This window comes from Dermochelys coriacea, chromosome 21, assembly GCF_009764565.3.
Source record: "Dermochelys coriacea isolate rDerCor1 chromosome 21, rDerCor1.pri.v4, whole genome shotgun sequence".
In the NCBI taxonomy this organism is placed as follows: domain Eukaryota; kingdom Metazoa; phylum Chordata; order Testudines; family Dermochelyidae; genus Dermochelys; species Dermochelys coriacea.
The window spans coordinates 11,940,671-11,963,989 of record NC_050088.1 but is presented as its reverse complement, the minus strand read 5'-3'; the positions used below and the strand labels follow the sequence as shown (position 1 = coordinate 11,963,989).

General features: G+C 49.9%; 1 protein-coding gene across 3 annotated transcripts in view; it reads left to right on the top strand.

Annotated features, from left to right (window-relative positions):
• The window catches only part of TBC1D22B (TBC1 domain family member 22B), a 37,699-nt gene extending 16,222 nt beyond the window's left edge, over positions 1-21,477 (top strand). For 2 of the 3 annotated variants that reach the window (XM_038379636.2, XM_038379635.2), the window contains 5 exons: positions 14,140-14,246; positions 15,173-15,248; positions 17,719-17,846; positions 18,160-18,255; positions 19,439-21,477. In XM_038379636.2, coding sequence (XP_038235564.1) covers positions 14,140-14,246; positions 15,173-15,248; positions 17,719-17,846; positions 18,160-18,255; positions 19,439-19,567 — 536 coding nt within the window. In that variant the 3' untranslated portion in view covers positions 19,568-21,477. Of the gene's footprint in view, positions 1-14,139; positions 14,247-15,172; positions 15,249-17,718; positions 17,847-18,027; positions 18,103-18,159; positions 18,256-19,438 lie in introns of those variants that run through there. The other variant, XM_043500348.1, reaches the window with a different exon arrangement.
• Positions 21,478-23,319: the final 1,842 nt, after the last annotated feature.

Below are 23,319 nucleotides of genomic sequence, written 5' to 3'. Positions count from 1 at the left end.
GAAACGGGATGGCTAGTCTGTCATGAGGTTAAGCGCATCTTCAGACTCCCATGAAGGGCCTGATGCAAAGTACCCTGAAGTCAATGGAAAGACTCCCTCTGACTTTGCTGGGCTTTGGATCAGTCCCTGCAAGCCTACACTGAGTTGACAGTGTTTGATTCCAAGGGTCTGATCCTGTGGGGGGGCTAAGTCCTTTCAATTTGCATTCAGTGGGAGCTGAGGGTGCTCAGCATTTAGCAGGATTGTGCTCTGCGTAAGGGTTTGGGGAAACAATGGCACAAAACCTAAAGGGGCTTGCTGTTTTTTTTGCCCTAGTGAATTTCCTTTTCTATATAAGTATCCACGAAAGGAACAAACTTGTGTCTTGGAAGTGACGAAGAGCAGGCCCCTGGCTAGTCTGTAACTGAGTGCTCTATAGGTGCTAATATACTGACACCATGGTGCATGATGGCCCCAAGCCCCCACTGTGGCTCATCGTTCTGGTCTGATCGGCTGGGTTAGAGGCAGAGCTGTGCAGGCCAAGTGAATTACCTAGCTGAGTGCAGGACTAGTCTAAAACTTCTGGTACACTATGCCCATCGCCGGTGGGTAATGGGGCCGATCTCTTGCGATTGAAAATGCCATAGGGCCTCATGCTCTGTGTACACATACGCCCACACAGTACGGAGACTGTGCTATAATAGACATGCTAGTCTGAATGTCTGTCTGTTTTATATGGTGACAGGCCCTGATTGGGTTTCACTCCAGCGAGAAGGCTTTGAGCTGAAGGGCTAACAGAACAGCTCCCTCCTGATAGAAGCTGCTCCTGAAACATGGGAAAGAGGAAAATTTTTGGCTTGTGAGATTAGCCCTTTCACTGAAAAAAAGAAAAGGAGTACTTGTGACACCTTAGAGACTAACACATTTATTTGAGCATAAGCTTTCGTGAACTACAGCTCACTTCATCGGGTAACACATTTATTTGAGCATAAGCTTTCGTGAGCTACAGCTCACTTCATCGGATGCATCCGATGAAGTGAGCTGTAGCTCACGAAAGCTTATGCTCAAATAAATGTGTTGGTCTCTAAGGTGCCACAAGTCCTTTTCTTTTTTGCAAATACAGACTAACACAGCTGCTACTCTGAAACCCTTTCACTGAGTTGATTCCAGGAACGCAGCTGCTTAACGCTTCAGCCTTTCACCTCTGGAGGCCTGGGTTCAAATCCAGTTTGGATCACAAGTGAAATGACCTTTAGTCTCTTAAGGGGATAGTTGTCCAGTGGTCTGACTCTGTGGCAAGCTTTTGCTCAACAAAGGCCTGGAGAAGGATGAGTGGCTTGCACTGCATGTCTCCAGAGATTGACTGGCCTAGAGATGTGGGAGAACCCTGCACGGTGTCTGGCTACACTGGACTGGTGCTACATAGTGCTACTTAGCCCCAAGTTCACCTACTTACTGCTCACTTGGTGGTGTGGAGCCAGGGTTGTTCCTAGGGCAGTAGCCCTTGCTGGCAGGTACCAGAGCAGGTGATTCCTGGAAAGGTCTGTTCTGGAGGCTCTCTTGCTCTGACAGTCATTCACCCCTGTGATCCCGAGGATCAGGAAGGGCTGGGGTAGTACCTGGGGATTTTGCAACAGGAGTGAATGCAGAGACTCCACTCCAAGCATTCAGCTTTGCATAGCTTGTAACGTGGAGAGACTTGTGCCTGTTATACTAAGGTCCCCTGGGTGGATTTTCATTGTAAGGAGATGTACCCCTCCGGGGCAACTCTTCCTTGTGCCCTGTGGCTTGCACTCTTTAAAGGCGTGTCTCACGGGGTATTGTCACCAGGAAGTACATGCCTTTGCTCTCTGGGATACGTGCAGCACAGACCCAAAGAGCCACCCCCGCAGCAGGTTGGCCCTGCTGTGGTCCTATACCCTCTGAGTATATTGCATGTACCTGCAGTGTTGTCATGCCTGTGTATAGCATCTGAATCAGAGTGGTAGCTGAGGGGACCTGGCTGGGGTAGTTACTGGAAGATGGCACTCCCCATCAGAGCAGTAACCTCTCATACTCTGCAGACATCTGGGGTGGGGGCGGGGGGTGTTCTTTGCAAGTGGATGAGCCAACAATGGTCAGTCTCCTCTAGTGGTGAATCTGGCAGGTGGCTTGAAAGGAAAAGGATTGAGGTAGTCTGTTGTGTTCATTTTGATGGAGTAAATGGGGCCCGAAGAGTCATTCTAGCAGGTCCTCGGAGCCCTATTGTAAGGAATGCGATTGCTAACTTCTGAGGACTACCTCCATGGGAAGGAGGCAACTAGACTATCTAGTCCTTTGTCAGTCCCCAACCAGTGCAAGATTGTCTCTTCATAATTAAGCTTGGCAGAATTCGATTAAATTCGGTGAATAATATCAATGTTCATTTTAAGCATTTTTTTCAATTTATTTTAAATGTTCCCAGTTGTGGGAAACTTTGGGGTCGGGAGATCAGGCAGTGGAGAGGGAATTAGACAATAATGTAATGATCATAAATACTGAGATCCAAACAATTAATGCTTTAGAACCATTAAAACACAAATGTCAACATCACAGGTCAAAATATATGAAGGAAATGGACTTAAATCAAACTGCTAAATTCTCAGCTGCATTTTCCCATCTGTAAACTTCGATGATCACGGAGAAGATTTTTCATTGGTTTAGATGTCTGATGAAATTGACACAGATATTTACTGATAACAAGCTCCTACTTTTCCTACTCAGACAACCGCCTGCCCCACCACAGCCCCTTAGAAGTCACTCAGTATGTGCAGCCTAAAAGAACCGCTTTTTCTCCTCGCATCATAGTCTACTGCAAGTTCATCTAGTTGGCTGCCCACCACCCTCTGACTTGCGCGCTTTCCAAATGCCTCCTTCCCCTGATGGCAGAGCCTGCAGCCAGCTGAGTCAGCAGGACCAAAGCAGCTCCCAGGGGTGGTGTCGGGGAAATAACTGTTCAGCACAAGTCCAAGCTGACAGCAGAGCCTTTTACTGTTACTTACTAGTTTCTCCTTTAGCATCTGCCCCCCCCCAGTGATAGATGAGCCCAGCTTGGAAGGTCACTGGGACTCGTTAACCTTCCTCATGCCTGGGCAGGTATTGTATTCCAAGCCAACACGGCAGCAACTTTCATACAGGTCAGTTACAACCTCTCCCCTTAACTGATCAGCTGGTCAATACATGTCTCCGGCTGATCAGCGTCTCGGTCACAATCAATAAAAGGGCCAGTCCAAGAGTTAAAATAAGCAGCTGCCAGAACCATCTCTCCAAGGGGCTTGTCTGGGCTCGGACCAGCTGGTAGGAAGGAGTGGGAGGGGAGGTCCTGGGAGAAGCCGTGCATGGAAGTTACGGTTACGTGATATCATAAAAGACACGGAGGGCACTGTCTACTCCCTCAATGGCTTCAGTATCAAAAGTGCTCCGTTCACAAGCTCAAAGCCAGCAGCTTCCCTCCTCTGAGGCTGTCACTAGCAGTAAACGCTCTGCAGCCATAACTTGGCTCACTTCGTTAGCTGCAGGTGAGGCAGGGTGGTCTAGTGGTTAGAACAGGGAGTCAGGAGACCCAATTCCCTGTGTGACCTTCGCTGGTCACTCTCTGCGGGGTTTTCCTTCCATCTATGAAATAGGGACCTACTGCAGGAACACGCCTTAGGCAAAAGGCTCTGTCAGCATGCAGTGGGGGCGGGGGGGGTCTGCTGCCAGGCTTGACGCTTGTCCAGCCGTGGTATGAACAGATCAGGGAGTAAGAAGGTGCTGTTTTGACAAGGCACTAGCCAATAGCTACCCTCAAAGGCTTTTACATGTGATCGAAAGAAACCCCTCCACTAGGGGCTCGGGCCTTCTTAGCCCAGGGTTATTTCAAAAGCTAGAAATGCCATGTCCTGGTTTGGGGGTCCCAGTTCTGTAACACCCAGCGCTGCCTGGGGAATGAGCAGCTGCTGAATGTGGGAGACTTTGGGGGTGAAGCTGTCATGACTGGTAGTGGAATCTGGAGCCTGGCCTCTCTTGATGGCTGGTTCTCCTCCAGGCCAGGCTGGGAATGACCTCAGTTACTGCTCTCTTCTGGCTATCGCCTTACTGACAGGACCTGCTGGATCTCGGTCCAGTTCCCAGCCAACAGGGACTATTAAAACCTCCCTCTCATGGGCTCTTCCGGCAGTAGGGAGGCTAACGCTTGGATTGGCCGGAGATGGAACTCCGCTCCCTTCCAGCAGCCATCAAGCTTGCTCCAGGGTGATACGGTGCTGACACAGTGCTGTGGCAGAGGCTACTGCTGCCTCTGTGGTACAGGACTTGGGTCTCCTTGGGCTGTAGCTCTGGTCCCTTTCATCGGTGCTTAAAGGAAATAGAAGCAAGGGGGGAGGGGCAGGTGTTCTCATGGTGTGGTCACTCGACGCACTGTCTGCTGAGAGGTATATTTGGCTGCAGTGCTCCGGCCACGTGTGCCTGTCCTGGGTGATGGCCTCTCAGGTCAATCGAGGGCAGGTTAATTTTTTACTTCCTGCCTGGGGGGAGCTTCTTGGGGACAGTTCCACAATGCCATTTCCTGCTGCCTGTTTCCTTCCCAGTGAGGTGGTGGTGGGATGGAGAACAGCCCTGTCTCTGCATTTGCTTTCTGCTGAAGGTCATCTTGTCTCCCTTGCCCCGCTCTCCGCCTTGCTCACAGCTTTGAGATCTTTAGTAGGTGGGTTGCAACTGAGTCCCTCGATCCCATCCTTGCCTCCACAGCGGTGAGTCGGTTTGTGTGTTCCCAAGATGTTCTGTGTCAGCCTGCTGCACCAAACGCAGCTGCCTCAGCGAGCTTGCAGAGCCCGCGGACGCCTTGGGCCTTTGCCAGCAACAGATCTATCTCTGGAGCGACTGCTGCTCCCATCCGATCAATGGCTGCAGCTGAAGATTGCTGAGCGCTGCTTGTTTCAGCTGGTGCCTTGAGACAGACGCGCTTGTGGGAGGCGTCAAGGCTGCAGCAGCAGCTGTGCCTGCTGTTTTGCGTAGTGCAGGTGGGGCAGGCGTGGGCAGCTGAGTGGTCAATCAGGAGACACAAGGTGGCCTTCGACTAATGTGTGCAGATAGCTCATTCCAGCACAGGTGGCTGTATGTGGCCGAGAAAGGAGGCAAGGATATGGTACCTGTAATTCCCAGGAATCACTGCTGCTCATCTTGTGCTCGTCGAGCTCCTCTCTGAGCCCTTTACACACTGTGCCGTGGTCTTCCTGCAGCCGCCTCTGGGTGAAATGCAGCCTCAGTTTACCAGCCCATAGCAAACCAACCTGAGTTAGGGCAGGCAGGGGAGAGTACAGGGGGTCAGGGACATTGGGGTTGAATGTTCCTGCTCTTACAGAGAACGTCATGGGCTGCTTAACAACCCAAGCATCATGCTTACCCCACGGCGACTTTATAGGGAAGGACGATTTCTACAGCCGCCACGGTTGCCGTTCTTTCAGAGAAGCAGCGGGGTAGGGTAATGGCAGCAATGTGGCTAGAGATCCATACGGCTCCTTTAAATCCGAAGGAGGTTGTAAAGGTGACGCTCTCCTTGTTGGCTGGAGCCGGTACTGGCCAGGGCACTGTACCAGCACTGCTTACTGCTCACGCTAGTTTCTGTTGTAACTTTGATGTTTATATTTAATAACTAAGTTTCTAGACTCTGGCAGTTGCTAAAGGAACCTGTCAGTTCTGTGTATTGTTTTGTTTCTTTTCCAAGTCTTCAAATAAGAACAATCCCTCTGGACTGCCCATGTACACCCCAGTTAGTGGTAACTCTGAAGCCTACTGATAATCAAGACATTACCTATTTCACAGCAGCTAATAGAACTATCCAGCTACTGTGGGTGGTGCTTGTACAGAGTCCTGAGTGGCCCCTGGACCTGACTGTCTGTCAGTGTTGGCATTAGACTCAACTAGCCAAATGCTAGACATAGCAGTGTGCATGTTTCAGGCTGGGCCCTTTTATCCTACACTTGCCAAGCCAGGAGTCTGCCTTTGACCAAGCCATTAGAAAAGTAATTCTACCATCAGTGTACACATGTCCAATCCCTAGCAGAGCTGTGCACCGAGGAACAGGGGTAAATATCCAGCAAGCTGCTGCCCCCAGCCCATAATACAGAGACAGCAACCTATCCCACAGTTGGGATGCTGTGATTAGAATTGGAATGATCCATCCCTTAATGGGAACGGAGATGGGTCAAAGTTCACAGGAAGGTGCTGGTGGTCTGGAATTCTAGGGTTAGTTTCATCAGCTACCCAGCCAGATCCCCTACTGCAGCCCCTGGGTGGGGCAGTTAGATTCCAATGCCAGGAGCGTTGTTTTCCCCAGTGGGATGCCTGGCACAGCAGGGAGCTGGGCCTGCTCAGAACGCTACCCCAGGTGCCCTGTGCTACAGTCAGAGCCACGCTAGAACCTCCTGCACCCAGAGCCGAGTGGCTGCTGCTCCGCTGCTGGCTCCTTTTCGGTTTCAGTCAGAGCCAGGTGTTGACTAGCCAGGTTCTTTATGCGAGGCCTTTTTAATGATGCTGCGGAACAGCTGTTTGTGCTGATGGTTTATCAAAGCTTCTGTTTGCCAGGATAGTTGGCTCATGCCTCCCTTCTGATTGTGCCACTTGCCTCCGAACCAGTCAGCGGGAGATCTGTGCTGTGAGTGGCAATACTGAAGGATGGAGTGGGACATGTGCCCCAGGCTCTTTTCCTCTACCAGCATTGCCCTAAGCTTGATACGGCACAGCCAGGCGTGGTGCAAGCTTCCCCAGCCCACTTGCGTTTACTGTCCTGGCTTTCCAGGGCTCCTAGCCTTGGAGGTTTCTTGCCCTGCCGGGGGAAGTCCATTGAATAATACTGAGTTCCTGTACAGAGATACCGCCTCCCTGCAAGACCAACCCTGATACGTGAACTGCGCCCTCAGTCTTGCTCCTTAATTTGCCCCTCCCATTCTGATCTGTGATCCACCACTTCTCCCCTTTTGTCCTTTGTACACTAACCTTCCTCCTTCATTTTGATGTTATTACCTGTCCTTGGTCTGAGCTGAACTGTAAGCACCCCCAGGGCAGAGACTTGTTTTGTTTTTTCTGTTTTGGTCTGCAAAGCATCAGACGCTCCCAGGTACTCTAGAAATAAAAATACAAATGTACAGAGAGCTCACTGCTGAGTCAGTGAGCTGTAGCCACCTCTAGGGTGGGAAGTAGCAGGTGTTGGTGCACAGTAACACTGCCAGAGTCTAGCTTGGGACAAGAAGCAAAGAATGCTGTAGCTGACTGAAATTGAAGGTGGCAGAATTCAGCTGGGCTCTCCAGTTGTGAGCAGTGCCATGAGATGTTCCATGGCCATTGCTGGTAAAGACTGGGTTGGAACCTGAAAGATGGTGTCTTTCAGCAACCTGATGTTCCTTCCCTTTGTTTCTGGGTGAACCAACTGCCAGCATGCCAGAATTAGAAGCATCGCTTCCACAGCACGTAGGTGTGTGGTGGAGATCTCCCTGCGGATGTGTAATCATCTGCTCTGGACCTATGTGGGGGAGTCACGTAGGAAAGATGCTAAGTTTTAAAATACTAACACAATCCTTTGTGTCTCTGTACCACTGGAGAGGGGGAAGACGCATTAAAACAATCCAGTGCTTATGAAAACTACCCAGAGCCAGAGAACCTGCTTCCTTCTAATTCTGTTGTTAGATGATGAGCAGAAATTAACGAAGGATTAAATACGAGTGTATCAGTTATAAACCTCAGCTTTGGGGTTGGTTCCAGGCCAAACGTCCCCAGATAGAGACATGAGCCATGGTGGCTGCTGGGTGAACCTGAAACTAACTTCTAAAGCTAGTTATGGGTCAGGATCCCCTAGGGTGAGTCACCTACAGCTTTTTTAGCACAAGCGAAGCGCCAAGGAAGGGGACAAAACAACATCCTTTCCCGAAGCTGGGCTGGGCTAAGTGGGGCACAGGCAGTTCTTTCATTAGAATTCTCATTTCCCCTCCTCTTTCATTGTTTTCTAAGCAGCAGTAAATAAAGAATTTCAGGGCCAGGGTGGGTTTGAGAAATGAATTTGCTCATAATCTTGTTATTAATTAGCATTACAGTAGCCTCTAGTGGCCGCATTGTGTTAGACACAGGACAGATGCAGGCAGCCTCTGCCCTAAAGAGCTTACAATCTAACTAGATAAGACCGAGTGAGTGGAGAAACTGAGGCACAGAAAGGCACTGCAACTTGCCCAGTCCCAGCAGTGGGACTCGGGTCTCCTGACTCTGTCTGGTGCCCTATCCACTAGGTCACACTGCCCTTCTCCCAATGCCCTGACTTCAAGCACCAGGTGCTGGGTGAGAGTCCTGTTGTGCTCTTGCCTTGTGCAGGGCAGTCTCTGGACTGTCCCTGGAGCAGCACTGCCTTGTGTGTAAGGCAGTGTCGTCTCGCTGTGCTGCTCACGACTTCTCGTCACACACGGATCTGAGTTTGAAACTCTCCTCCCGCCCCTTCCCAGTGGCTCACAGACCTGTTAAAAGTGAAGAGCTGTCTTTCGCGCTCTGCATGCCCTTCAGGGACTGAACCCACAGTGGCGTTTGCCTGCTGTGATCCTAATTAGCTGGATTCGGAAAAACTAGTCTGTGAAAATCTTGAGTCCCCCTCCCATGCGCCCCCCCCCCACATGCCCAGAAGAGCATCTTCCATGCCGCCCCTCTAATGCACAAGGCTGGTTGCAGGGTACTGGAGCTCTCCTTTCACGTTTTGCACAGGGAGGGACAGAGGGAAGAGGTGCTTTTGGAGCTGCACAGCAGAGGCACTGCTGTCAGTTCATCAGCGCTAATTGCTCTGAGCCAAATTTAACTTCCAGATCTTTGCAGGCCTGGTCACGAGCCTCCCCAAAAATCCCCCAGCTGTGCTGACCAAGCGTCTGTCAGAGACTCCAGCAGCCACCTCTCAGTGGCCTCTGCCTCGCTGCCATTTCCTGTCAGCTGGCTTTGTCATGCCTAGGGCCCTGCTGCTCTCTCCATTCCCTTGCTGCTGTGAGGCCAGCGGGCTGCCTTTCCTGCAGGTCCGTGCAATCTGCTCTGATGTGGTGGGGGGCTGTCACAGGCTATTGGAAGGGGGGCTGTGAAGGGGAAAGGTGAATCTGGTTCCTCCACTAACTGGAAATGGGCATCAGTGATTTAAGCTCTCAGCCCGCACCCAATTCACTGCACGTCTCTAGGACTTTCCCTCTGAGGAGCCTGTTAGACAGGAAGGGTGGGAGAATGCAGTGCCCTTTCAGTTTCAAGGGGAGTTGGGCACCTACCATTCATTATGTCTGTTGTGACGACGTGCAGGACCCCATTGCACTAGGTGCTATACAAACCCAGAACAAAAAGACGGCTCTGCCCCAAGGAGCTGATAATCCTTGTCCCTTATTTTCACTGGGGCCTGATTTTCAGAAGTGCTCTGCACCTGCAGCTCCAGTGGCGATCGAGGGGAGACGCAGGCGCTTCTGCATCTCTGGAAGTGGGGCCCCGAGTCTCCTGCCAGCCCTGTGAGGTAGGGAGGTATGAGCCCTGTTTTACGGACAGGGACACTGAGGCAGGGAAGAGTGTGATTGTCTGTGGCAGCCCCAGAAATAGAAGCCAGCTCTCTCTGGCTTTAACCACCAGACCATGCTTCCTGTAGCACCGTTTATTCCAAACACCACTGAACTGCAGCTGTCTCTGGGGTGGAGAGAAGCAGCAGTGGGGAGAGGAGAAAGGTTGCCTACAGCTGCCGGGATAAACCCTGGTCGTGAGATCTTGTTTAAAGGATGGAACTGCAATGGGTGAGAGCTGATGAGCCAACTTTTCAGATGCGTGTTTAAACGTCCCTCGTGATGGCCTAACCATTGCGCCATCTGGATCAGGATTCTCTCTTACACATGCTTTTAGAGGAAGGCTCAAGAAACCACACCTGAGGCAGCTGTGGGATAATCCCTCTCTTCTCCCCCACCCTCGTTAGGTTTCCTCCTAGTAACTAGAGATTGGCTTATACCCTGAGCATGAGGTTCATGAAATCTGCATGTCTAGCTCCCAGGAGTTTGGGTAAGTTCCAAATTCAGGATCTATGTTTCTCTAATGTAGCCTAGATCAGTGTCTCTGCTCTTAGACAAACATCACTTGCCCAGGAAGGGCTGGTGGAGCAACACCAGTGATTTGTAGCATTCTGATTACTCAACCCTCCCTTTCTCACTGGACCTCCGTCTTACCTTGATGCGGAATCAGACCACAGCCTTTTCTACCCTGAGAACGGCCGGGTCTAAGGCTAGAAATGCAGAGAGAAAAGAGGCTTATGCAGAGTATAAAAGTCCGCGGGATGTGCTGCTTCCACCCCAAACGAGATCTGTATTTATGATGCAGTTGGTGCCGGAGCAGCTTGATCAGCTGCCTCTCCTGCTGGGAGCAGGGCTTCTCATCCCAGCGGGGCAGCTGGTTTCAGAACGAGCTGGCGTTAGAGATGCTCATGTTAGTTCCAAGGCCAATATTGATTTTTTTTTTTTTTTTTTTTATCCAGTAGCCTTTTCTACTGGCCGCTCCAAACCCTGGGCTGCGCTCTGGAGGGACTTGTGAATTGCAGCCTGGGTCTTCGCTTCCCGGCAAGGGAGTGGGGGGTGGAACGGAGAGTCCCAAATCACGGATTCTAATGCTGTTTGCTACACACTGGGTGGCTGTGGGCAAGTCACTTGATTTCTCCCCGCCTCCGTTTGCCCATTAGTAGCCAGAGGGGTCACGAGGCTTTCCTGTTTCTTAGGGGCGCAGGGTGACTTGTGGGAAAAGCCGCTTGGAGCTGCTCAGATTAAAGGAGCTATAGAGGGGCATCGCACACCATTGTCTTCATCAGTACTTGTGTTGACTGAAGGAGCAATTGGCTTTGGACACGGCGGAGGGGGAGACCAGACTGCACAGGTGTCATTGACCATCCCCACTCCCCATCTGCCTGGAAGCAGGAGCTTGTACCGGGCAAGGAAGTGATCTGAGGGGAGGGCAGTGGACTGAATGACCCGGCTGCTACCTGGAGTAAGAGCCCATCCCACCCTGCAGGGCATTTTGAGATACTGATGAGGGGAGATGCTAGAAGGGAAAGGGTCACCAGAGGAGGTACCTTGGCAGCATTCAGGTCTCAAGTGGTTCCTGCACGTATGGAATTTGGGGCCATTGGGAGGCTGGCTCTGTAGCCAAGCATGGTGCATCTCGGTGGGCCTTCTCCATAAAACCGTGAACGATAGCTGTGCAGACACAGAACCGCACTGAGCAGAAGTCAGGCCTACAGGAAGTAGACTGTGAGAGCCGGGCATGCCCCTCCTGTAGGAACAACATCGTGCCTGGTGCCCGAATGAATCCTCCATAAATCCAACACACGCTTTCTGCAGGCGAGCAGTGGGGTGGTGGTTGTCAGCCTAGGCAGAAGACTGGGATCGGCGGGCTGTGGTAGTACACAAGTCCTGCCTCTTGGTGTTCTGTGCAGACTGGAAATGAGGGGTACATTTTTAACAGTGAGGGAAATTAACCAGGGGAACAGCATTCCAAGGGTCGTGGTGGATTCTCCAGCACCGGTGATTTTTAAATCGAGATTGAATATTTTTTTTTAAACAGATCTGCTCTAATTCAAACAAATATTTAGGGGCAGTTCTCTGGCCTGTGTTACACAGGGAGGTCCAACTAGATCACAATGATTCCTTCTGGCCCTGGAATCTATGAAACTTCAGCCAAATGGCAGGTTTCCCCTGCGGAGACAGGATAACTTGGGTTGTGATCTCCTCAGACAATCGAAGCAGCATCAGGCTTCGCTGCTCCCAGTCAAACCCATGTTCTGCCAGTGGTCGCTGGTGACCCAGAAGATGGCGCTGTTCCCTTTATGGTATGTTACCTTCTTCCAGATACAATCAAGGCCCTGATCGCTTTGCATCGTTAAAGACCCGTGTATCTCAGCCAGATTCCAGTTCAGGCAATTCAATTCCATGTACCTGAAATCTCCCCTGCCATGACAGCAGCCTTCTCACCTTTCTGCCCTGTGGTGCTGCTTCCTGTTAAACAGCTGCTGCCCTCCACCTCAGAGGTGGGTGCATGTCACTGATGGGTGAATTGATTGGGGTGTGAAGCTGTTTGGTGTGAAAAGCACTCTAACTTTAACACAGCTTTTGCTATAAAGAGGCAGAAGCAGCAATGTCATTGGGTCCCTCCCTTCCTGAATTGCCTCCATAGGGCTTGCTGTCTGTTCTGCATGCCAGGGCTGCTGACTTGCCTGTGGGCTCGAGCTCTCCACCCCTTTAACCTGCCTTCAGAGAACTAGGTCAGTTGCTCAGTAGCTGTTAACTCTGCGTGAGGCTCGAGTGGCCTGTCGTTATCTTTCTGATGGCTGCATGAGGTGGGCAACGTTTAGCCTCCCACTCAGTCCTAACAGCAAAACCAGCCCATCAGGAGCACTTTCTCCACTAGCTGTCAGATCTATTAGCAGGGCACTTGCCACTGAACGCAGAGAGCTGGCATGCTGGTAATTTCTCTGTTGCCTTTAAAGCTCTGGGGTTTCTGCCTTGGCAATCAGTGTAATAGGAAGGAGCCCGAGGAGAAACTGCTGCAAGCAGCCTCTGGAGGAACCAAGCCCAGATCAAATATGCAATCAAGGGAGCCCCCTCTCTGCCTTTGCAAAGGAATGCAAGGCTTTGCGTGGCTGGTGGCATTTTCCTCATCCCTATCTGAATCCCAGGCTTTAGATCTATGCTGTGTGCTTCTCTTGAGGCATCTCTCTCAGCTTGGATTAGGGCATGAGCCCCCTGCCTTCACAAAGGGAGTTGCTGTGTGACCATCCTACCATCCCCAAGGCCTCCAGGGAGGATTAGGACTATAAATCCCCAAAATACTCCATTGGACAGGCTTTTCCTCCCAGCCTGGTCTCCTTGATCTTCCCCACCCAGCTTCCAGATAAACTGTTTCACTGATCCAAGGAGATGGCTGGTCCTCTGGGACCTGCAGGCCTGACTTTAGGGACTTTGATTTAATACACCACCAGCACTCTCAAAGGCGAGCCGTAAGTAGGTGTAGATGGATCCGGTTTTTATTAGTAAATATAGAGAAACGTCAATTTCAGTGTACACAAACCCACAAAAAATATTTCCATCAATAATAATCAAAATGTAGAGCTAGGCAAGGTGCTTAAGAACTTACGAGTCAGAAATCCAGGGAGTTAAGCTTTTGAATTAGGCTTGTTCCATATGGGCTAGCAAATGAGCAATCAAAACACGTGATTTGTTGATTTAAGGATATTTATTTTGCATATTCTGACGTGATGTTGTCAGTTTGTGTTTTAATGGTTATAGAGCTTTCACTTTGGGAATCTCAATGCCTATTGTCATTAAATAATTATTGTTTGGCACCGCCCCCCACCCCCAATTTCCCACAATGGTGACAGTTGAAACTGATGAAAATGCTTACAAATAAACCTCAATATTCTCAAAAATAAAAATCAAATTTTGCCCAGCCTAGTTGTATGCAAGGAAGCGACTCACTGGTTGTGGTGACCTTCATGTGGTGCCTGGGGATGGTATGTTGGTACATATTCTAGCCAGTAGGACCAGAGCTGGTAAGGAACCCCAGAGCCATTGGAGCGTCTGTACTGGCTTATCTAGGGAATAGCACTGGGCTCAGCTCCCCTGTCACGGCAAGGTGCACTGTTAGATTGTAAGTGCTGTTTGTTCTCTGTTTGTGCAGCGCTTGGCCCAACGGGGTCTTGGTCTGCACTTGGAGCTTATTGGCACTACCGCCCTACAAAGAATAATTGTGTTACAGATGATCCCAAGGCAGCGTGGTGGTTCCATGTGCAGGGGGACTGGGCTTTCCAGATGTCCCAGGCTGATTTTGCGCTGTGCTGCCCAGCTTCGTTACAGATCTTGTTCATGGCCGCTCTGGCTTCTAGAACCAGTTCTACCCACCCCGTTCCCCCTTGATCCCGCCAGCAGAAGAGTAATTCAAAGCCAAGGGTAGGTTGCACCAGGAACACAGAAATGTGTTTGCAGCAAGGATGGTGGCTCTATGGGGAACTCAGCCTGGCATCCCTCCACATTAAAGGATCCTGATACAGATACGAGGCACTCACGTGTCCTCTCTCCTACTCTCCCCACACCCTTGGAGACACGTCCTCTGGATTCTCTTCCTCCTTTTGTTTTACAGAAGAGGATGTGGAGAACTTTGACGTGACGACCTTGTCTCAGGATGTGTTGCGGAGCATTGAAGCCGACAGCTTCTGGTGTATGAGCAAACTACTGGACGGCATACAGGTAAGTGTACCGGAAAATGGGCCTGAGCAGATTTCTCTCTGCTCCCCCCTCTCCTTTAGGTAGCAATCCCAGTGTCCTCCCTCTGTTTTTGGGTAGCCATCTGTTCTACCCTCAGGTCGCACGCCCAATCTGAGTGACATTCTTAGTGATCTTCCTGTACCTAACCCCTCTGGTTACAGGCTGCGTCCTGTCTAGTTTTAAAGGCTGGGGACTCAAAGCCAGGAACTTCCGAGTTCTAATCCTGGCTCAGCTACTGATTACTCAGCGGCCTTGTCCAAGTCACTTATCTGTGTCTAGTCCCCTCTCTGTAAAATGAGGGTTGTTCCTCACAGGGTTGTTGTGCTGAGATTAGCTTGACACCCTTCTAGCCTGGCTTCTGAAACTGCTTGTTCCACAGTTGGCTGGTATCCTACTTCTCCACACACACACACTCCCACATCCACCACCCCTCCTCTCTGATGAGAGCTGTCCCCATGCATATGCTCTCTGATCTCTCATGCTTCTTGTTCCCCAGTCACAAAGAAAGCCTGGTCCTATGGAAGTCTACAGCAAAAGGCCCAGTAGGGTCAGGATTTCACCTCAGGTCTCCTGATTCTCAGTCTGTATATCTAACTACTAGACCACCCTGCCTCACTAAGCAAAACCCTAATGGTCATGTTTTCCAGGGATTCTGGCTTACACTGAGCCTGGAAGGGCAGCAAGTTTCCCCAAGAGGGAAGTGAATTCCAGAGCAGAGGATCCCACCAACCCAAACTCACTGTCTCCTGGACAATTCACATCTAGGGACTCTTAGCAAAAGTGTGACAGCTGATCTCAGCAATCCCAAGAGTAGGCAGAAGGAGAGCAGGTCTCTTAGCTGGGTTCCAAGCCCCGGGATGCTTTCACAACAGTAGCTGCTGCCTTTGACTCTCACTGTCTTCCTGCAGGATAACTACACCTTTGCACAGCCAGGGATCCAGAAGAAGGTCAAAGCACTGGAGGAGCTAGTCAGCCGGATTGATGGTAGGTGGTGAGGAGATCTGAATGGGAGCAAGGCAGGAGGGGGAGGTCTTGCTGTGCACAGCTCTTGTTCCTCACCCCCTGCAGTTTGCTCATAAGAGCATAAGAATGACCAGACTGGGTCAGACCAAAGGTCCATCCAGCCCAGTGTCCTGTCTTCCGACAGTGGCCAGTGCCAGGTGCCCCAGAGGGAATGAACAGAACAGGGAATCATCAAGTGATCCATCCCCTGTCGCTCATTTCCAGCTTCTGGCAAACAGAGCCTAGGGACACCATTCCTGCCCATCCTGGCTAATAGCCATTGATGGACCTATCCTCCAGGAATTTATCTAGTTCTTTTTTGAACCCTGTTATGGTCTTGGCCTTCACAGCATCCTCTGGCAGAGTTCCCCAGGTCAACTCTGTGCTGTGTAAAGAAATACTTCCTTTGTTTGTTTTAAACCTGCTGCCTATTTATTTCATTTGGTGACCCCTAGTTCTTGTGTTCTGAGAAGGAGTAAATAACATTTCCTTATCTACTTTCTCCACACCAGTCATGATTGTACAGACCTCTATTATATCCCCCCTTAGTCATCTCTTGTCCAAGCTGAAAGTCCCAGTTTTACTAATCTCTTCTCATATAGAAGCTGGTCCATACCCCAATAATTTTTATTGCCCTTTTCTGAATCTTTTCTAATTCCAATATATCTTTTTTGAGATGGGGTGACCACATCTGCACGCAGTATTCAAGGTGTGGGTGTACCGTGGATTTATATAGAGGCAACATATTTTCTGTCTTATTATCTACCACTTTCCTAATGATTCCCAACATTCTGTTAGCTCTTTTGACAGCCGCTGCACATTGAGTGGATGTTTTCAGAGAACTAACCACAATGACTCGAAGATCTCTTTCTTGACTGGTAACAGCTAATTTAGACCCCATCATTTTATCGGTATAGTTGGGATTATGTTTTCCAATGTGCATTGAATTTAATCTGCCATTTTGTTGCCCAGCCACCCAGTTTTGTCAGATCTCTTTGTAACTCTTCACAGTCTGCTTTGGACTTAACTAGCTTGAGTAGTTTTGTATCATCTGCAAATTTTGCCACTTCACTGTTTATACCTTTTTCCAGATCGTTTAGGAATATGTTGAACAGCACTGGTCCCAGTACAGACCCCTGGGGGACACCATTTACCTCTCTCCATTCTGAAAACTGACCATTCATTCCTACCCTTTGTCTCCTATCTTTTAACCAGTTACTGATCCATGAGAAAACCTTCTCTCTTATCCCATGACTCCTTACTTTGCTTAAGAGCCTTTGGTGAGGGACCTTGTCAAAGGCTTTCTGAAAATCCAAGTAAACTATATCCACTGGATCACCCTTCTCCACATTCTTGTTGACCCCCTCAAAGAATTCTAGTAGATTGGTGAGACGTGATTTCCCTTTACAAAAACCATGTTGACTCTTCCCCAGCAAATAGTGTTCATCTATGTGTCAGATAATTCTGTTCTTAACTATAGTTTCAACCAGTTTTCTTGGTACTGAAGTTAGGCTTACCGGCCTGTAATTGCTGGGATCACCTCTGGAGCCTTTTTTAATAATTGGCATCACATTAGCTACCCTCCAGTCATCTGGTACAGAAGCTGATTTAAATGATACGTTACATACCAGATAGTAGTTATGCAATTTCACATTTGAGTTCCTTCAGAAGTCTTGGGTGAATAGCATCTGGTCCTGGTGACTTACTACTGTTTAGTAATCACTGATTGCAGTGATATGATGGGTCTTTTTTGGAAGAAGTGGAGTATTCAACAGGGTGGAAAAGCTGTTGATGGACATGATTTCCCTCTGGAATTCTAGCATACGCCCTGAGGCAGAGAGCAGGCTTGCATTGTAACAATTCCTCTCCCATTCCCCCACGAGGTTCCCATAAACCAGTGATTGTGCCGGATGGTATCCGGATCAGGACAGAGGCTACAAACCAAGGGAAGGGGCTGGAAGTGGGGCGGAGTTAGCTGGGACGGGTGTGGCTTGATGAGGAAGGGGGCTGGGTTCGCTGGAAGGCATGTGGGAGGCGACATGGTTTTGGTGGGGTGGATTAGGAGACAGAAGGGACTCAGGTGGAAGGCATACAGCTGGGGTCATGGCTTAGCAGGGGAGAGGGCTCGGCTGGAAGGCATGTGGGCGAGGGCATAGTTTGGCACAGGTCAGACTCAATTGGCCAGAGAGAACATGGTAGGAGGGACTGAGGTTTAGCAAGGGAGGGGACTTGGTTGAAATGCATGTGGAAGGAGGCATCGTTTAACAGAACAGGGGACTTTAATGCACACGGTAGGAGGAGGCTTGGTTTAATGGGGAGAGGGGACTGGGTTGAAATGCATTTGGACAGGGGAGGGGATTGGTCCTGAGAGTGCTTTGAGGGGCGGGGCATTAGGGCACAGAGCCTTGGGCCCCATGGGGATCCAGATGTGTAATGGAATGTGCTGTTTCAGAGCAGGTACACAATCACTTTAGGAAGTACGAGGTCGAATACCTGCAGTTTGCCTTTCGCTGGATGAACAATCTGCTGATGAGGGAGCTCCCCCTGCGCTGCACCATCCGCCTGTGGGACACCTACCAGGTACGTGGGACTAAAGCTTCCCAGCCTCCCCGTTTTTTGCCCTAGGGCCGGCTCCCAGCCCAGCCTCCCCAGTGGTGGGTGTGGGCAGCTGCAGTGCTAGGAAGGCTGTTGCACTCACAGAGATGAGCAGTAGCAGCAGCAAAGAGACCTGCTCCTTCCTCTTGTCTGCCTTGTTGTGCAGCGCAGGCCTGAGTACCTGCCACAGGCCTGCTGGGGAGAGCTTGGAGCAAAGGCAGGCTAAGCTGGGCCTGCCGGTGCTATCCTCATGCTGACTCTCTGAAAGGACTGACCCAGACTTTTGTGTCCTTTCCAGTCAGAGCCGGAAGGATTCTCCCATTTCCACCTCTATGTCTGTGCCGCCTTCTTGATCAAGTGGCGGAAAGAGATCCTGGATGAGGAGGACTTCCAGGTGAATCCATGGTGGGGAGGAGGGCGGGCGACATAATTGCCCTGTTGGGTGGTTTATGTGTAAGTGGTTAAACATCAAGCACTGAGATGCACCGCATGCGGCTGTGCGCGTGTTGATTGCACCCAATGATAGATCAGATCATAAAATCTACACCCAGGTGCCACCATTCAACTCCTGTGAATGGAGGACCTCTGCATGACCGTCCCATAACCACGTAACAGAGGACATGTGATTGGTTACACTGAGCACAGGGCAGAGCCAGGCGCTCTGGGATCCTCTGCCACAGACTCACTGTCTGACCTTGTGTCTCTCTTTGTGTTGTGGTTCCCATCTGTAAAGCTGGAGTGTTAATACTGTATTTCACAGTGGGGTTGTGAGGATCCGTTAGTGCACCTCTGACAAGTGCTCTGAGATCCTCCGGAAGCAGCCTGGAAGCTGAAGAGGGGCATACCAGGGTGTGTATCCAACTCTCACACACAGCTGGGTAAGCAGTTATTGCTGCTGCCAGGGTCTGAGCACTGCAGTTGTTTCAATAGACCAGGGAATGTGAAATCCATTTGGGTAAAGAGGGAGCAGTTTGTGTGCCGATATCAGGCTTGTTCGCTATAAAGACTTGTGTGCTGCAGACTTGAGGTGTGAAGGCTTCAGTGCATCAGGAAAAGGGCAGGGGGATGGGACCCCATTTTCCATGAATAAGTGAGGATGATTAATAAAGAGTCCACTGTCCACCTTTGGGTGGCCGCCAGCATGCAGGAGTGAGGTGTGTGTCTGAGTATGTGCAGTGCTGATGAAGCTATATCTATCTCTGCCTTCAGGACCATGTTCAGATCTAGTGTAAACAGGTGCAACTCCATTGACATCATGGAGGCAGCATGGCAGGCATGAACAAGGCACTCGACTGGGACTCAGGAGACCTGGGTCCTATTCCCAGCTCTGCTGCTGGCCTGCTGAATGACCTTGGGCAAGTTGCATCCCCGCTCTGTGCCTCAGTTTCCCCCGCGGACCACCTTTGTAAAGCGCTTTGAGATTGATGGATGGAAAGTGCTCTGTATACTAAAGCTAGAACATATTATGATTCAGTACTGCTGTGCCTGCTCATACCAGATCTAAATTCGCCCCGTGGCTGGAATCCTTGCTCCACTGCCTCCCAAAATAAGAACCCCCCCCTTTTCCCTTGTTTCAGGGTCTTCTGATGTTGTTACAAAACCTACCAACAATACACTGGGGCAACGAAGAGATTGGACTCCTCCTTGCTGAAGCCTACAGACTCAAGTACATGTTTGCGGATGCCCCCAATCATTACCGCCGATAGGTGCCAGGACTTGGTCTCCCCACCCCAGGCTGATCTAATCACTGTGGCATTTCATTGTCGAAGTCCTCGGACACGCTGGCCAGGAGCCACTCCTAGCTGTACAAAGCTCACATCGACTTTTGTCTTAACTCTTATGTGTGCCTGCCTGCCTGCCACTCTGTGTGTGGACGTGCCAGTCAAACGACCATCAGTATTCCATGCCATTCTGGTGGCCCGAGTCTGGGGGGAAAGGAGGCAAAGAGAGGCAGCTTCTGTGGCTTTAAGTATAAACTGAGCCAAGGATTGAGCCTCTGGATGCCTCCGCAGGCCTGGCTGTCACCAGCCACCTTAGCCTTGCTGCCTCCTGTTAACCCACCCAGGCGCACACACTCCCAGCTGGGTCCATTTTCTCTTCAGACACAGTTTGATCCAACTCCCAGATGAAAATGCCTTACCAGAGACCTGCCTGGGTGGAACCCTTTCTGAGGGCAGCAGTGCTGTAGGATGCAAAAAGCTCTCAGGGCCTAGCTTCGCTCCAAGTGTCTGAAGAAACGCAGCACTTCAAGGGTAACAGGAGACAGGCTCGCGCACTCTCTCTCTTCCTCTCATGCACCACATGGATGCACGCATGTTGTGAGGGGTGCACATGTGTGAGGGAGACTGGCCCATCCATGCACTGTCCTGAGTGACGCACATCCACTGGACAAGACTCCTCCTGTGACTGATCTGACCTGCTGTGTGCACAGCCCCTCACCCCACCCCTCAGCAGGGCTGGCAGGGGGGGGGAGCTGTGCCTCTTAAAATCCTCTTTCCATGATGACACTCCTCTTCCTCCAAGGCATATGTGTATATTGTGGTCTTGTGTATATGGGTAAGAGATGTACAATATACGTCTTCTGTTTGAAGCAGATATGATTTTATATTTATAATATGCGTCTCATGCGTGCAAAGGCCCCCTAGGTACAAGTACAGTAGGGCTCCTCTGGCGTTCGGGGTTGCCGAGCTGTAGGCATTTCTGCACTAGCACATTAAGAGACGAGTGTTGAATTCCTATTAGGAAAACTCGACTAGAAACTTACAAATCAGTTTCAAGAGGGGCTGGGTATTTTGAGGAGATGGGGGAGGAGCAGCCCCGGGATGTGAACTGCGGGGTGTCGGCCAATCTTCTTCACACGTGGCCGTGCCCTTGTGAAGAGTACTCCACCAACCTCTCCCCAAGCACCGTAGTGTGGCGGCTTGGGCCATTACTGTACATCACTGCAGCATCCTTGTTAAAGGGGAATGAGCATCAAGCTGCTTCTTTTCTCCTGCCTCCCTATCGGATTGTCCCATTGGCTCTTCGGGGCCGCGAAGAGAGAGGCCAGGGCACTCTTGTGCGTCTGTCTGCGCTCCTGGGGAGCGGAGAGAACAGAGGAGATGGCTTATGCCCACACGACTCCTCCCTCTCTACCCTCCACACACAGACCTTGCCTCAATGTGCTTTTAAAAACCCAAATTTGAATGTTTTAATGTAACATTTTATTCCTGGCGGAAGGCGCCATCTCAGTGCCAAATGTTGATTTCTTGGGGCCGACTTCTTCACAGGGGGAGTTTCTCCCCCCGCTCCAAGGGGTCGTCTCGGCATGTCCCCTGGGGACCAGAGTGCACTGGTGATTATTTGAGGAGTTGTTCTTTTTGGAAAGAGAGTCCCAGTGGCGTTAGTCAAATAATTGCTGGCAAGGCCGGAGGATGTGAGAACGCAAAAGTGAGAGCCATGTTGCCAATATAACTCCAACCAGCGTCTCAAGAGTTACTTTCCTAATCTGGACTTGTCGTCTCAGGCATTCTGACTTTACTTTTTTTGTGTGTGCCTTTTGTTGTTTTCTCTGAGAGAGCGACCCGGTGGTCATTAGTTTAACATGACTCATTAAAAAATAAAAACCCAACTAAAATGGTGTGCCAGAAGCTATTTTATTTGTTGGAGGGGGAGAGTAAGTGAAGCTCTGCCACTGGACTGTTGGGTGACCTTGGGCAAGTCACTTTACCGCCCTGTGCCTCACCTGTCAGATGGGGATAATGATACTGTCCTCCTTTCTAAAGTGCTTTGAGGTCTTTGGATGACAAGCTGTATATATATATCTAGAGATAATGATTATTATTCACGAAGAGACTTCAAATAGATGGACTATTGCTTCCTCTCTCTCTGAATTAATTTCCAGCTCCACAGCCTCTATCGCTTCCAGTCTTGATTTTAAAAACTCCAGGTCTTTCTAAAAGATATGCTATAGTTCACAAACGATTGGGTTCGATGCAGGCGTTGCTATACTTGAGGTTCTCTGGCCTGTGTTATGCAGGAGGTCTGTCAGGCTATATGAACATAATGGCCCCTTCTGGGCTTACCATCTGTGAATCTAGACTCCATAAAACCTACGTCTCTTCTAAATTAAAGATTCCATATGAATCTTACTGCTGGGGAAACATGCTGCGGTAAACACCACGGAAGCTAAAGTTCCCAGTGCGGAGACAGGTACAGCGTGGGAAATGGTCTGGGGGATATATTCTCACTGGCACCTGGACCAATTCATTAGGCTATCAAGTGGCTATTACTGTAGCCCCCTAGAGGCTCCATTGTGCTAGGCGCTGTATGTGCACATAGTATGAGAAGAGCTCACTATCTAAATAGAAAAAGAAAAGGAGGACTTGTGGCACCTTAGACTAAAATTTATTTGAGCATAAGCTTTCGTGAGCTACAGCTCACTTCATCGGATGCATCCGATGAAGTGAGCTGTAGCTCACGAAAGCTTATGCTCAAATAAATGTTAGTTTCTAAGGTGCCACAAGTCCTCCTTTTTCTTTTTGCGAATACAGCCTAAGACGGTTGCTACTCTGAAACCTGTCTAAATAGACAAGACAGGGAGAGTGGGGAGAGAGTGCTCCAGGTCTCACTACCTGGCCAGGGCCCTGTCTACTAGACCATGCTGCCGCCTCTAATGGCGACAATTTTTGGCCAATACTGACCTGAGTTGGGTTCAAAGCAGGACCTTAAAGATGAAAGATTCCATCTTCTCACCCTTCTCCTGAGCCATCCAGCCTGCTGCTACCTGTGACTTCTCTTCCTGTGCCTGTCTGAAAAAATCATAAAGTCACAAAAAGGGCCATAACTTGTAGAAGCATCGTTTAATTTTTATCAAAATGGCAGAAAGCTTCTAAATACATTTGATAATGTAACTATTACTCAAAATAGTACTGCTTTGGAACGTCTGGAAACTGGTTAGCCCCAGCTGATATATTTTATGCATTTTCCTATACTTTTTGGCCTGCAGTTAAAGCTAAAGTGTGTAGTCACACAACGTCTTGTCATTTATAGAATGGAGTGGTTTGAGAAAAGTTTTATCTCTCTGCTATTTTTATGACATTATGCAGCTAAGACCTCTACCCTCTGATTATAAAACATATAGTTTTGATATTATGTGCTCAGCTGGAGAAAAGTCTAAAACCCACATAATACAATTGTAATTATCTTACTATCTTAGAATCATAGAATATCAGGGTTGGAAGGGACCTCAGGAGGTACCTAGTCCCACCCCCTGCTCAAAGCAGGACCAACCCCAGCTACATCATCCCAGCCAGGGCTTTGTCAAGCCTGACCTTAAAAACCTCAAAGGAAGGAGATTCCACCACCTCCCTAGGTAACACATTCCAGTGCTTTACCACCCTCCTAGTGAAAAAGTTTTTCCTAATATCCAACTGAAACCTCCCCCACTGCAACTTGAGACCATTGCTCCTCGTTCTGT